General features: G+C 39.1%; 1 protein-coding gene across 3 annotated transcripts in view; it reads left to right on the top strand.

The window, feature by feature from the left end:
- Window positions 1-13,772, top strand: part of LOC136857544 (thyroid receptor-interacting protein 11) — a 533,154-nt gene that overhangs the window by 429,368 nt on the left and 90,014 nt on the right. For all 3 annotated transcript variants that reach the window (XM_067136282.2, XM_067136281.2, XM_067136283.2), the window contains 3 exons: window positions 3,736-3,813; window positions 4,025-4,200; window positions 9,883-10,046. In XM_067136282.2, coding sequence (XP_066992383.2) covers window positions 3,736-3,813; window positions 4,025-4,200; window positions 9,883-10,046 — 418 coding nt within the window. The remainder of the gene's footprint in view (window positions 1-3,735; window positions 3,814-4,024; window positions 4,201-9,882; window positions 10,047-13,772) is intronic.

Here is a 13,772-nt window from a genome sequence, read left to right as displayed (position 1 = left end):
GCTTTGCTACAGCTCTCCATGCCACCCTATCCAGTGCTAAACTTTTCATTTCTACATAACTACTACATCCTACATCTGCTCTGATCTGCTTGTCATATTCGTGTCTTGTTCTACCCCTACCGTTCTTACCACCTACACTTCCCTCAAAAACCAACTGTACAAGTCCAGGGGGTCTTTAGATGTGCCCTATCATTCTATATCTCTTCTTCTCATCAAATTTAGCCAAATCGATTTCCTCTCACCAATTCAATTCTGTATGTCTTCATTCGTGATTGTATCTACCCATCTCGCCTTCAGCATTCTTCTGTAACACCACATTTCCAAAGCTTCTATCCTCTTTCTTTCTGAGCTAGTTATCGTCCATGTTTCACTTCCATACAATGCCACGCTCCAGACGAAAGTCTTCAAAAACATCTTTCTAATTCCTATATCAATGTTAGATGTGAACAATTGTTTTTTCTTAAGAAAGGCCTTCCTTGCTTGTACTAGTCTGCATTTTATGTCCTCCTTACTTCTACCACCATTACTTATTTTACTACCCAAGTAACAATATTCATCTACTTCCTTTAAGACTTCATTTCCTAATCTAATATTTCCTGCATCACCAGTCCTTGTTCGACCACGCTCCATTACTTTTGTTTTGGATTTATGTATTTTAATCTTGTGGCCCTCCAAGAATCTGTCCATACCATTCAGCAATGTCTCCAAATCTTCTGCAGAGTCAGATAAAATAACGATATCATCGGCAAATCTCAGGGTTTTGATTTTCTCTCCTTGGACTTTGATTCCCTTTCCAAATTCCTCTTTGATTTCCTTTATTGCCTATTCTATGTAAACATTCTGGATTGCTGCTTCTTTTTCAAAGCCCTTGATTCTTAACACTGCAGACTGATTTTTATACAGATTGTAGATAATTCTTCATTCTCGGTATTTGATCCCGATCTCAAATAGCTTGGTCCAATCAGCATTATCGAATGCCTTTTAAAGATCTACTAACGCCATGTATGTGGGCTTGTCCTTAATTCGATCCTCTAAAATTCGACAATAAGTCAGGATTGCTTCACGTGTTCCGAAATTTCTTCTGAAGCCAAATTGATCTTCTCCCAGTTCAGTTTCAAATTGTCTTTCCATTCTTCTGTAAATAATACGTGTTAAAATTTTCAGGTGTGAGATACTAAACTATTGGTGCGGTAGTTTTCACACTTGTCACTTTCTTGGGAATAGGTGTAATAACATTTTGCCAAAAATCGGATTAAATTTCTCCTGTCTCATGAATATTACACCAAATGGAATAACCTTGCCATGCTGGTTTCTCCTAAGGAAGTCAGTAATTCAGAGAGAATGTCATCAATTTCAGGTGCCTTTTTCCTATTTAGGTCTGTCAAACTTTGACCTCAAAATTGGGTCCCCCATTTCATCAGCATCAACAGCCTCTTCTTGTTCCAGAACCATATCATGTACATCTTTACCTTGATACAACTGTTGGATATGTTCCTGCCATCTTCCTGCCTTGTCTTCTTTCCCTGGAAGTTGTTTTCCATCTGAGCTCTTAATATTCATACACCTAGTTTTCCATTCTTCAAATGTTTCCTCGATTTTCCTGTATGCAGCATCTACCTTTCCTAGGACCATACAACCTTTAACATTCTTGCACTTCTCCTCAGCCATTGTCCCTTAGCTGTCCTGCACTTTCTATCCACTTCATTTTTTAATTGCCTGTATTCCTTTTTGGCTTCTTCATTTCTTTTGCTTTCTTGTATTTACATCATTCATAAGTCAGGTCTAGTATCTTCTGAGTTATCCATTGATATTTAGGTGACCTTTCCTTTCTTCCTATCATTTTTTCAGCAGCTCTAGGGACCTCAATCTTCACAACTGTCCATTCTTCCTCTGTTGTGTTTCCTTCAGCCTCTTCATTTAGTCCTTGTGCAACATGTTTCTTGAAACAGTCCTTCACACTCTTTTCTTTCAACTTGTCCAGATCCCATCTCCTTGCATATATTCCATCTTCAATTTCTTCAGTTTCAGATGGCATTTCATGACCAACAGGTTGTGATCAGAGTCCACATCTGCTTCTGGGAAGGTCTAGCAATCCAACACCTGGTTTCTGAATCTCTGCCTAATCATAATGAAGTAAATTTTATACCTTCTAGTGTCTCCAGGTCTCGTCCATGTATACAGCCGTCGTTTGTGGTGTTTGAACATAGTGTTGGCAAGGGCTAAATTATGATTGGTTCAGAATTCAACCAGCCGGCTTCCTCTTTCATTCCTTTGTTCCAATCTGAATTCTCCTACTGTATTACCTTCTCTTACTTGGCCTACCACTGCATTCCAGTCTCCCATCACAATTAGATTCTTGTCGCCTTTTACATATTGTATTGTATCTTCTATTTCTTCATATATTCTTTTGATTTCTTCATCATCCACTGAACTAGTAGTCATATAGACCTGCACTATTGTGGTGGGCATTGGCTTGGTGTCTATCTTGACAACAATAATCCTTTCACTATGCTGGTCATAGTAGCTTACCCACTGGCCCATTTTCTTATTCATTATTAAACCAACTTCTGCATTCCCCCTGTTTGATTTTTTGTTGATAATTCTGTAGTCACCTGACCAAAAGTCCTGCTCTTCCTATCAGTGTACTTCACTTATACCAACTACATCTAACTTTAGTCTATCCATCTCCATTTTCAGATTCACTAACCTACTACAATGATTCAAACTTCTAACATTTCACGCTCCAACTCGCAGAATGTCGGTATCCATCTTCCTGATGATTGCCCCCTCTCGTGTAGTCCCCACTATTTTACCCCCGGAATATTTTACCCAGGAGGAAGCCATCATCAGTACATCATTCATACAGAGAGAGCTGCATGTCTTCGGGAGTTAGTTACGGCTGTAGTTTTCTGTTGCTTTCAGCCGTGTAGCAGTGTCAACATGGCTAAGCCATGTTAAGTAATATTACAAGACCATAATTAGTCAATCATCCAGATTGCTGCCCTTGTAACTTCCAAAAGGCTGCTACCCCCCTTTCGATGAACCGTTCTTTAGTCTGGTCTCTCGACAGACACCCATCCGATATGGTTGCAGCTATGCCTCGGCTACCTGCTCCATTGGGATAAGCAAGCCTTCCCACCATGGCAAGGTCACATGGTTCACAGGGGAGGACATTTCAATGATCTCATTTATATTTGCTTTATAGTATTGCTATTTCATGTTTGAAATTAGCTGTAACTGTAGATAGAGTGAGACTGAAAGTAGGTTTCATCAAGGTGACCTTGTGTATGTGGGAATTTCAAAATGAAAAGTCTCGTAAAACTGGATCCTGAGGCTTCTGTTTGAAGTATTAACAGTCATTTAAAACTCCAAGCTTGTATAGTAAATTATGTGAATAAGGCTGGTTATCTTGTGATGGGCAAATAAGGACCATGATCAGAACAAGCAGTTGATGACAGTTTTTGATTTTAAGATAACGTGAGGTTCATTTTGCAAATTATGATGTTCTAGGTATGAAAGTTTGAAACTCTTCTTCTTTTTCAGTATACTGTAGGTACAGGTGCCTTCTTTGTCATGAGACACACTGTTGCTGCTGTTCCTGGTTTCCTCTATCCATAGCAATACCTTCTAATCAAATTCAGAATATTTACAAAGCCAGAAGATAGAAAAATTGACATCACCTTTTACTAATGCTTAATTTCATTCTGACAATGGTGTTCTTTATTTTTTTTGCAGGAACTGCGTGAAGAATGTGCCCGTCTTGCTAAAGACTTGAAAATTTCAACCGAGAAAATACAAGAACTAGAAAGTCAGGTAAGTTGTATGTTAGATTTGCAATACATGTTACTTTAGCAGATGTAAATCTGTCTTGTCTGTTCTGTAATTTCTTTGGCATAGAGGAGAAACACACCTAAGTGGACATTCAGATGTCCTAGTTTCGAGAAAGTAAGGCAGTTTTCTCTATTCAGAGAAATGTAACCCATTAAAAAAAAAAAAAAAAAAAAAAAAGTCATTTTTACTCTAGTTGCAGGAACGGCACTCCAAAGAACATGAAAGGCTGCGTGATCACCTCCTGTCTATCGAAGAATATTATACAAATGAAGCACTCAGGTCGGAAGCACTGGTGAAAGATCTTCAGTCAAAACTTGCCCAAGCTGAAGAACTGCTTAAACATTCATCCACTGCATATACTTCTGCAAGGTATTTCTGCATGAGGTTTATGATTATTTTAAGTGTTTAGACAGGTTGTTTAAGTGGTCACCAACTGAGAACAGTTGTCAGTGCAAAATCTTCAGGGGCTTGATAACCGAGTGACATTGTCACTGTGGTTCCAATTCTGGCCAATACATGTAGGATTTTTGAAATGCTGCTCATGCTTGCTTTCTATTTCTGCTTGCATAATCTTGAAACTTCTCTTTGTTGGAAGATGACTTGGGAATGAAAGACAAGTTTGCCAGTCCACAGCCAGTAAAAATCTGGAGAACACTAGAAGACAACATCACACAGCTGATAGCAGATAAACTGTTGCTTGGTTTAAAAAAAAAAAAAAAAAAAAAAAGAAAAAATGAAATATTCAGCTTTCCATCATGACCAAGAACAGTTCTAAGGCTATGGTAATATGGTTACACTAAACAAATTCTTATAGAGATGATATAGGCTTTTTGGGCTTATGCTGTGTCAAGAAAATAAGATGAAATTCTTTACATTTCGCAGAGAACTTTGCTCCGCATCTTCAGAAGAAAATCTTGACTGTTCACGAGAAGGACTTCTCCAAGAATGAAAGTTTCAATTTAGACATTAGTAATAGAAGTGTAAGTGGTACGTTCATTCATCACCAGATGGCTCACCGTAAACGATACAGCGCTAGCATTCGAAGCGGAAGCTGACGGCACCATCAGAATCAGTCTAGGAGGGGGTCACATAACAGGTGTACACACATTATGATACTGAAACAAGCATGGAATGAAACATCTGGTGATGAGGAATGTACAAATTTGGAAAACACTGAAATGAAATAACAGTAGGGAAGGAACAGGAGAGGGAACTACCTACGTAAATCCTTAATGGCTGGCAAGAAAATATTACTTAATTGATAGGGGCCGATGACCTCTATGTTAGACCCCTTTAAACAACAAGCATCATCATCATCACTTAATTGATACCAGTGTCCTTGTTGAAATTGTTAGGATTTCTATGTATTTCCACAGCTTCCCATATAATCCTGGACCTTTAATGTCTAGCATGGATAAGAGCACGAGCGTCTTGAAACATAACATCATGACCTGATGACAGGGTGTTCTCAGCTATTGCTGATTTGTCTGGCTGTTTGAGATGAATATTTAGTTTGTGTTCCTTGATACATGTACTAATGGACTGGCCACAAATACAGGGAATTTTGTATACCCCAGGATGTAAAAGTGGGGACAATTTGTCCTTGGTTTTACCTAGATTGTGAGCAATTTTAGTGACGGTGCCAAACGTGGTTTTTAAATTGTTTTACGGAGGACCTTGACAATTCGATCTGTGCTGTTGTGAATGTAAGGCAGGTAGGCAGCCATGGCTAGACACTAGACACTACAGGTCCAAGCTACTGTGTTTCACTCCAGGCTTGTGTCAGTGTCATGCTTTCATAATGTGTGTACACCTGTTATGTGACCCCCTCCTAGACTGATTCTGATGGTGCCATCAGCTTCTGCTTTGAATGCTAGTGCTGTCCCGCATACAGTGAGCCATCTGGTGACGAATGAATGTACCACTTACACTTCTATTACTAACGTCTAAATTCAAACTTTCATTCTTGGAGAAGTCTTCCTCGTGAACAGTTGAGATTTTTTTCTGAATACGTGGAGCAAAATTCTGTGTGAAATGTAAAGAATTTCACCTTATTTTCTTGACACGGTATAAGCCCCAAAAGCCTATATCATGTCTGTAAGTACGGGTCATGAAAGCATCAATGGTAACAGTAAGCAAATTTTTGTTCCGAGTCCCATCTGCCATGTTGATAGTTACGGACAAATGAAGAATATTTGTATTGTAGAAAGATTAAAATTCATGGTTAGAAAATGGCTTATTAATGTTGAAGTGAAAGGCCTCTTTCACCTTGTTAGATCATATCCTTACTGGGTGAGTTGGCCGTGCGCTTAGAGGCGTGCGGCAGTGAGCTTGCATCCAGGAGATAGTGGGTGCGAATCCCACTGTCGGCAGCCCCGAAGATGGTTTTCCGTGGTATTTTCACTCCAGGCAAATGCTGGAGCTGTACGTTAATTAAGGCCACGGCTGCTTGCTTCCAACTCCTAGGCCTTTCCTATGCCATCATTGCCATAAGACCTATCTATGTCGGTGCGACGAAAAGCCACTAGCAAAAAGAAATCATATCTTTCTTGGATTAGGAATTAATGTATTGTTTTTGAACATTTGAACATTTTTTGAACCACTTCTAAAACTGTGACATAAGGTTCAGTCTTGGAATTGGACAATTCTGAGCATAATCAAACTCCAAGACAGGAGTCTTGTCCTTTGCAGTACCAGTTTATCAATTTTTCTTCAGAGATTTGGATGCCTCAACTTTTTTCTTGTGTGCTGTATTTCATGACTTTGTTTGCATGGGTCATCTTGAGAACAAACTGTTGCTTTCTCTATTTACATTTATGTTGTCATAGTCAAAAAGGTGCAATTGCTTAGAGTGTTTCAGTCTTTAATTAAATTATTGTTAGCCCTTAAAAAAAAAGGAAAAAAAAAAAAGGTTCATGGATCTTGTGGGCTGCTATCTAGTCCAGAAAACATTTTGAGTTGTGAAATATGCTTAGCAAGAAACACGTTGTAAGCAATATACAATTATGTCTTATAGATACATATTCTTTATCATGATCATGACATTTGGGAGTGTGTTCATAATTATGGTACTGCAAAAACCCAGGTACAGATGATAACATGTGCTTGTTGTCGAACATCTCAAAACTGAAGTCAGGGAAAAATGACTGGTTGTAAATTAAATAGTACTTACTCTCATTGAAGTCAAAAAGATACTTTTGTTATTGCTGTCTTCATGTTGTATGGCTGCTTCAATTTGAAATTGAGGATGTAGGTGCAATAACAGTGTTAGTGCTGAAAACAAGTTTGGGAAAAGACTGGTCTGAAGGTTTGAAATGGAACAATACTTAAGTGACTGTCCGGTTCCATCGCTAAATGGTTAGTGTGCTGACCTTTGGTCACAGGGGTCCTGGGTTCGATTCCTGGCTGAGTCAGAAATATTAACCATAATTGGTTAATTCCGCTGGCACGGGGGCTGGGTGTATGTGTTGTCTTTCATCAACATTCCAACCTCATCACGACACGTAGGTCGCCGATAGGCGTCAAATCAAAAGACCTACAGCTAGCGAACCAAACATGTCTTCGGACACCCTCGGCACTAAAAGCCATATACCATTTCATTTTACTTAAGTGACTGGAACCTCGGTAACAAAATAGAACACTTTCTGGATCTAAAACACCAGCAACCTCTGCATTAAGACAAGTAAGACACCTAAAAGACACCTATGCTGTTCTTGTGTAGAAACCATTCTGTAAAATATTTAACTTACAGTCTAAATTTTGCTATTTAGGATGAAGCTATCACTAAAAAGTTATTCTTACTGCCCAGATCATTTAGAATCACTATTACTTTCTATTTCAGACACATAATTTTCCAGGTTCTTATGACTTTTCTGGGTAGGAAGTTTAGGAAGCTACTCCTGATTTTCTGGCTTTTAGAACTTTCCCACATAGTGGTTATCTGCTCTCTTTGCAGGTCGTACACCTGGTTTAGACACTTCCACAAAAATCCAGGCACTTTGAAGCATCGATCATGAATGAGAAAGATCGATACACAGGGAAGTATGTCTCTGACCCTGATACAATAACTCGAGTGGTGTAATGCTAGCGAACAAACTTCTGTATTGAAAATTTATAGCCTTTAGCACAAGGTGCCTTATGAAACGTAGAAGCAAGTGCCAACAACCAATTTTTAATCAAATCTCCAGCCATAACAGCTTCAAAAGGCTTTGGTTGTTGCCTACATTCTTTCATCGACTTTAGATACTGATCAGGAACTTCAGTGTTTTCAACCTTTTTCAGCAGAGCCATACTCTCAAAGTTTTTGTCGCTCTGATGAGTCTTGTCCTTTGCAGTACCAGTTTATCAAAGATATTTTCTTTCGGGAATTTGGATGCTTCAACTTTTTTCTTGTGTGTTGTATTTTATAACTTTGTTTGCATGGGTCATCTGGAATTATTTTAAAAAGAAGCTCACTCTCCTTGCAAAAGTCACATACGTATAATCATGGCTGCTTGAAAGAGTATTCGCTGTTATCCCTCCAGTACCCAAGTTTTATTAGTCGAGGTTTATCTCTCATGTCAAAGTAGTACTGCTTAAATGAAGCATACAGTTTCATAATGTTAAGTTCAGGATTCTTGAATTACTTCTTAAGTGAATTGTAGTGAAACTCTTATGAGGGATCTGGGTCCAGTGATCCAGACTCTCTTCCCCCTGTTTCTCCTCTGTAATTACCCCTACAATACGAAATAATCTGTGACAGAAAACTTCAGTGACCTATAACATACATGAAAATTCAATAGGCCAACCAGTGTATGTGAAAAACATTTTTTGTGAACATTAAAATGTATGGTACTGTATCTGTAATGAATTCTGGACTATCCTCATCCTCATTTATGAATCTGCAGCATAGCAAGCAATAATTTTCTGCACACTGGCTTCTGCACAGATCCTAGTTTTACACTGTAGCTCCAGAAATATTTCCTCTAATTTGTTTTTGAATGTATATTTGAACTATTCTTCTCTTTCTTTGTAACTTCATTAAAAGTGTGTCCTGAAGAATTTTATTGCCAACATCTCAAAATGGAATGTATAGATTTTCATTTTGTTCCTCTCTGTTCACATTTTCAAAGCATCTGTAATGAGAGAAATAAATTGAAAATATTTATGAATCATCTTCCTCTCTAGAATTGCCTATAGTATTATTTAGTTCTTCTGGATTGAATAGTGTTGTTTTCTGTACATTCCGTACAGTTTGCCGACATTTCGAATACAGTGCCGCACTGCCTGGGAGACTGATTACTTTGGATCAAGTAGGGGTATTTGAGTCGCCTTAACAAAGAATACTGCAATGTATTCAAAACTTCTGCAAACTTTACAAAATGTACAGAAAACAACAACACGAACACGGTTCAACCCAGAAGAACAACTAAATAACTCTACTTACTATGGAAGCCTATGCCTGTAATGTATTTTGAGATTCACATGTTTAATTTTAAATGAAAACTTCATGCACCTTTTTCTACAACACGTGGTTACAAGCGTGAACTTCTCACAATTAACATGTTTGCCTGATTGAGGGGACATATACCGTAAGCTCTCCAATTGTTACAATTTCTCTTAGCAACATTTCTTTACCACAAATCAGAATTATTGCTATGCTTTCGAACCTTATTTTTAGTTATGGTGAAATAATTGTTTTCACTCTAATCACTGATAGATACTTTGTTCAACACTGTCATGTTCAGCGTAGCAGGAAGAACGAGTTAGGTGGACAGAGCATTCTGTACAAGAAGTGTGTTGCACATGGTAAACTTGTGTGGCATTTCCTGTCAACTAGGAGCATGGTAGTGAGCTAAGTTTTGGTATACAGTTGCTGTAAACTTCAGGCTTTGTGTGCTGCACTTTCATGCTATAAAGTTGTTAGTTGACAAATGCTGTTATTGCACCCAGCTCCTCAATTCTGAAATGGTTGCCTCTCAAGCTAACATTTACCAGTAATAATTGCCATTATCTTTAAGGGGGAAGGAAAAAAATCAGTATATGTTACAGTTCATTTGTTTGGATTTTCAGCATACGTACAAATCAGCAAGTTGAAGCTTTAGAGAAACAACTTAAACTTACACTTGTACAGAAGGAAGAAATTCAGCAAAAGTTACAAGCTTCAGAGGACAAAATCAACCAGCAGGCTGTTGCTTTGCAGAATTTACAAACAGTATTGGAACAATTTCAGAGGGGTAAGTAGTAGATTAAGAAATGCTCATGTCCAGGATTGTGCAAATACAGTAATGTACATTAACATGGATGCTTTAATGCTTACTCCCATTGATGAATGAATGAAAGTTACCAGCTGGACTACCACATATTGGGCGTAATGGAGATGTAAGATGGAAGAAGTAAGGCATAATTTTTTTAACATTACAAATGCTAAGGGTCACTAAAACTGGCTCCATGTGTCTTTCTTTGTTGGAAAGATTACAGAGAAATTGGGTCTGAACTTACAAACCTATACAAGAAGATTAAAGTATTAATGAACAAAGGTTTTCATGACTAATTGTTTTAAAATAAATAAATAAGTGTGCTAACTGGATTAAAACCACTTATATATTTAACAAAGCCGAACTGTCCGCCAAATTACCTTGGCCTTCATCAGGGCATGTGAAGATCTGTCTCGACACTGAGCAAAGAAATTCTTTGAAGGAACGTGGAAGTCATGACCATTTACTCATATTAAAGGCTCTGCAGGTTTTTATTATTATATTTCAGCAAGTACAGACTTCATATATATAGTCTTACAAACTAAGGCACATTAAAATATCAAAAACATTGATGAGGATGACTTTGAATACAGTAGAAACTCAACCCATATATGCCCATAGTTGCATTTTTACAACCAATTACTGCCCTTACCTTTTTCCTTCTAAAATGCTACTGGTAAGTGAATAATGAACTGACCTCATTTCTTGGTCAGACTACAATGCTACAACAGCTGAGTATAAATTATAACATGACTACTTGTGTCTCTTGCTGATTATTTGTTTGTTTTAGTATGAGTTCAATCTGTGAGAGAGAATGAGATTGCAGAGTGACAGGAACTGGTGCATTTCCTATACTCGTTTCATAAATATGTACTTTCGTGCACATGATTCTGCTGTAGAAAGGTGTACTCTCTGTTCAGAGCACAAAAATGACATTCTGACGCTAAGAGCTTCTAATTTATATGTTCATATATTTGCTTATGTTTCTGCAACAATGTGTTATAAAGTGTACCATACTTTTATTTGATGGTGTTCCGCATAAACACTAGTTACAATAATGATAAAATTTTGGATTATTTGAGTTTTTATCATTTTACTTTCTAGAATTCTAAATACTGATGAGATTCTCAGAATTCTCGAAGAATTGGAGGAAAATAATTATGAAAAAATCCTATCATCAGGTGTCGTTGACATACTTGTTGCTCCTATCCCTGTCAGGTGTGACACTGACGAAACAATGGTGAAGACTATGAGGGAGGAAGTTTTGATAATTTCATTGGAAATCAACTAAAATAACAAGCAAACATAATTTTTCGACATGATAATGAAGATGTTCAGGTGGGGAGTGAGGATGAACATGCTATTCTAGACAAGCAAGTGAGCAAAACATCAAAGTTAGGACAAAATAAAAGTAAATTAAACTCCATAAATGAAAAAGCTGGAAACACTCAGATTTACCCAGGCTGTCAAAAAAAAAAAAAAAAAAATCTAACTGTGAATCCATTTTTCATGTTGTCAGACCTTTATCACCATTACAGAGTTTTGAGTTATTGTTTAGTGTTGACCTAGTTAGCTACATTGTAAAACAAAGTGTAATATATGTCGTTCAAACAGAAAAATTGAATTTTGAATTTTCTCCTTAGAATGGCTTTTGTAGCCTATTATTTTGCCTTATCATTGTTTCTTCAGCTTAGTTTCCCACTTAAGAGGGTAATTTTGTGTACAAAATTATTATTTCTTTCATAACGTATTGTTTGTTTCATTGAGCAAATAGGAACAAAATAAATAGACATATCCTAAGATACGTGATTAAGCCTAAAATGATATTGGATTTGCCCGTTGTTGCATTTTTGCAACAGGCATTATTTACTGTCCAAGGAACCCAAATCACTGAATTGTAACATTCCAGTCTCTATTAAGTCTAAATGAAGTAATCTAAAAAGGTTCATTGGTTTTTTGAACCACAAATAAGTCTGGGCATATATGGATAAGTCCCAGATTTGGACTTATAAAACTTATTATAATGAGTAAATACTACAACATCTCTGCTACAACAATTAAATATTTGAACTAAGTCTTTACAAGCATGCATTAGCTTCTACGCATACACATTTCCTTAAGTTGAAGATGATATGCTGAGTACATTAAACATTAGTGAGTATGCTATTTCTCATGTGTGCCTTAATAGGCAGTTTATACCATTTTATGCAGAATAACAAATACTACATACAATTTCTTTAGTTTTTTGTGACTGCATGCTTGATGTACACTGACTGACAGAGCAAATGCAACATCAAGAAGGAGTGGTTCAAAAGGGATGAAAGTTGGGGAAAAAACAGAGATGGCACGGACGAATAATTGATGTTTATTTCAAACCGATATGCAGGTTACACAATGCGCACGGCATCGACTCAGTAGGATGTAGGACCACCGCGAGCGGCGATGCACGCAGAAACACGTCGAGGTACAGAGTCAATAAGAGTGCGGATGGTGTCCTGAGGGATGGTTCTCCATTCTCTATCAACCATTTGCCACAGTTGGTCGTCCGTACGAGGCTGGGGCAGAGTTTGCAAATGGCGTCCAATGAGATCCCACACGTGTTCGATTGGTGAGAGATCCGGAGAGTACGCTGGCCACGGAAGCATCTGTACACCTAGTAGAGCCTGTTGGGAGATGCAAGCAGTGTGTGGGCGGGCATTATCCTGCTGAAACAAGAGCATTGGGCAGCCCCTGAAGGTACGGGAGTGCCACCGGCCGCAGCACATGCTGCACGTAGCGGTGGGCATTTAACGTGCCTTGAATACGCACTAGAGGTGACGTGGAATCATACGCAATAGCGCCCCAAACCATGATGCCGCGTTGTCTAGCGGTAGGGCGCTCCACAGTTACTGCCGGATTTGACCTTTCTCCACGCCGACGCCACACTCGTCTGCGGTGACTATCACTGACAGAACAGAAGCGCGACTCATCGGAGAACACGACGTTCCGCCATTCCCTCATCCAAGTCGCTCTAGCCCGGCACCATGCCAGGCATGCACGTCTATGCTGTGGAGTCAATGGTAGTCTTCTGAGCAGACGCCGGGAGTGCAGGCCTCCTTCAACCAATCGACGGGAAATTGTTCTGGTCGATATTGGAACAGCCAGGGTGTCTTGCACATGCTGAAGAATGGCGGTTGACGTGGCGTGCGGGGCTGCCACCGCTTGGCGGCGGATGCGCCGATCCTCGCGTGCTGACGTCACTCGGGCTGCGCCTGGACCCCTCGCACGTGCCACATATCCCTGCGCCAACCATCTTCGCCACAGGCGCTGCACCGTGGACACATCCGTATGGGTATCGGCTGCGATTTGACGAAGCGACCAACCTGCCCTTCTCAGCCCGATCACCATACCCCTCGTAAAGTCGTCTGTCTGCTGGAAATGCCTCCGTTGACGGCGGCCTGGCATTCTTAGCTATACACGTGTCCTGTGGCACACGACAACACGTTCTACAATGACTGTCGGCTGAGAAATCATGGTACGAAGTGGGCCATTCGCCAACGCCGTGTCCCATTTATCGTTCGCTACGTGCGCAGCACAGCGGCGCATTTCACATCATGAGCATACCTCAGTGACGTCAGTCTACCCTGCAATTGGCATAAAGTTCTGACCACTCCTTCTTGGTGTTGCATTTGCTCTGTCAGTCAGTGTATTACCGTACATCATATT

The sequence above is a fragment of the Anabrus simplex genome, chromosome 1 (genome assembly GCF_040414725.1).
Source record: "Anabrus simplex isolate iqAnaSimp1 chromosome 1, ASM4041472v1, whole genome shotgun sequence".
Taxonomy (NCBI): domain Eukaryota; kingdom Metazoa; phylum Arthropoda; class Insecta; order Orthoptera; family Tettigoniidae; genus Anabrus; species Anabrus simplex.
This window is presented reverse-complemented; position numbering and strand designations above follow the sequence as displayed.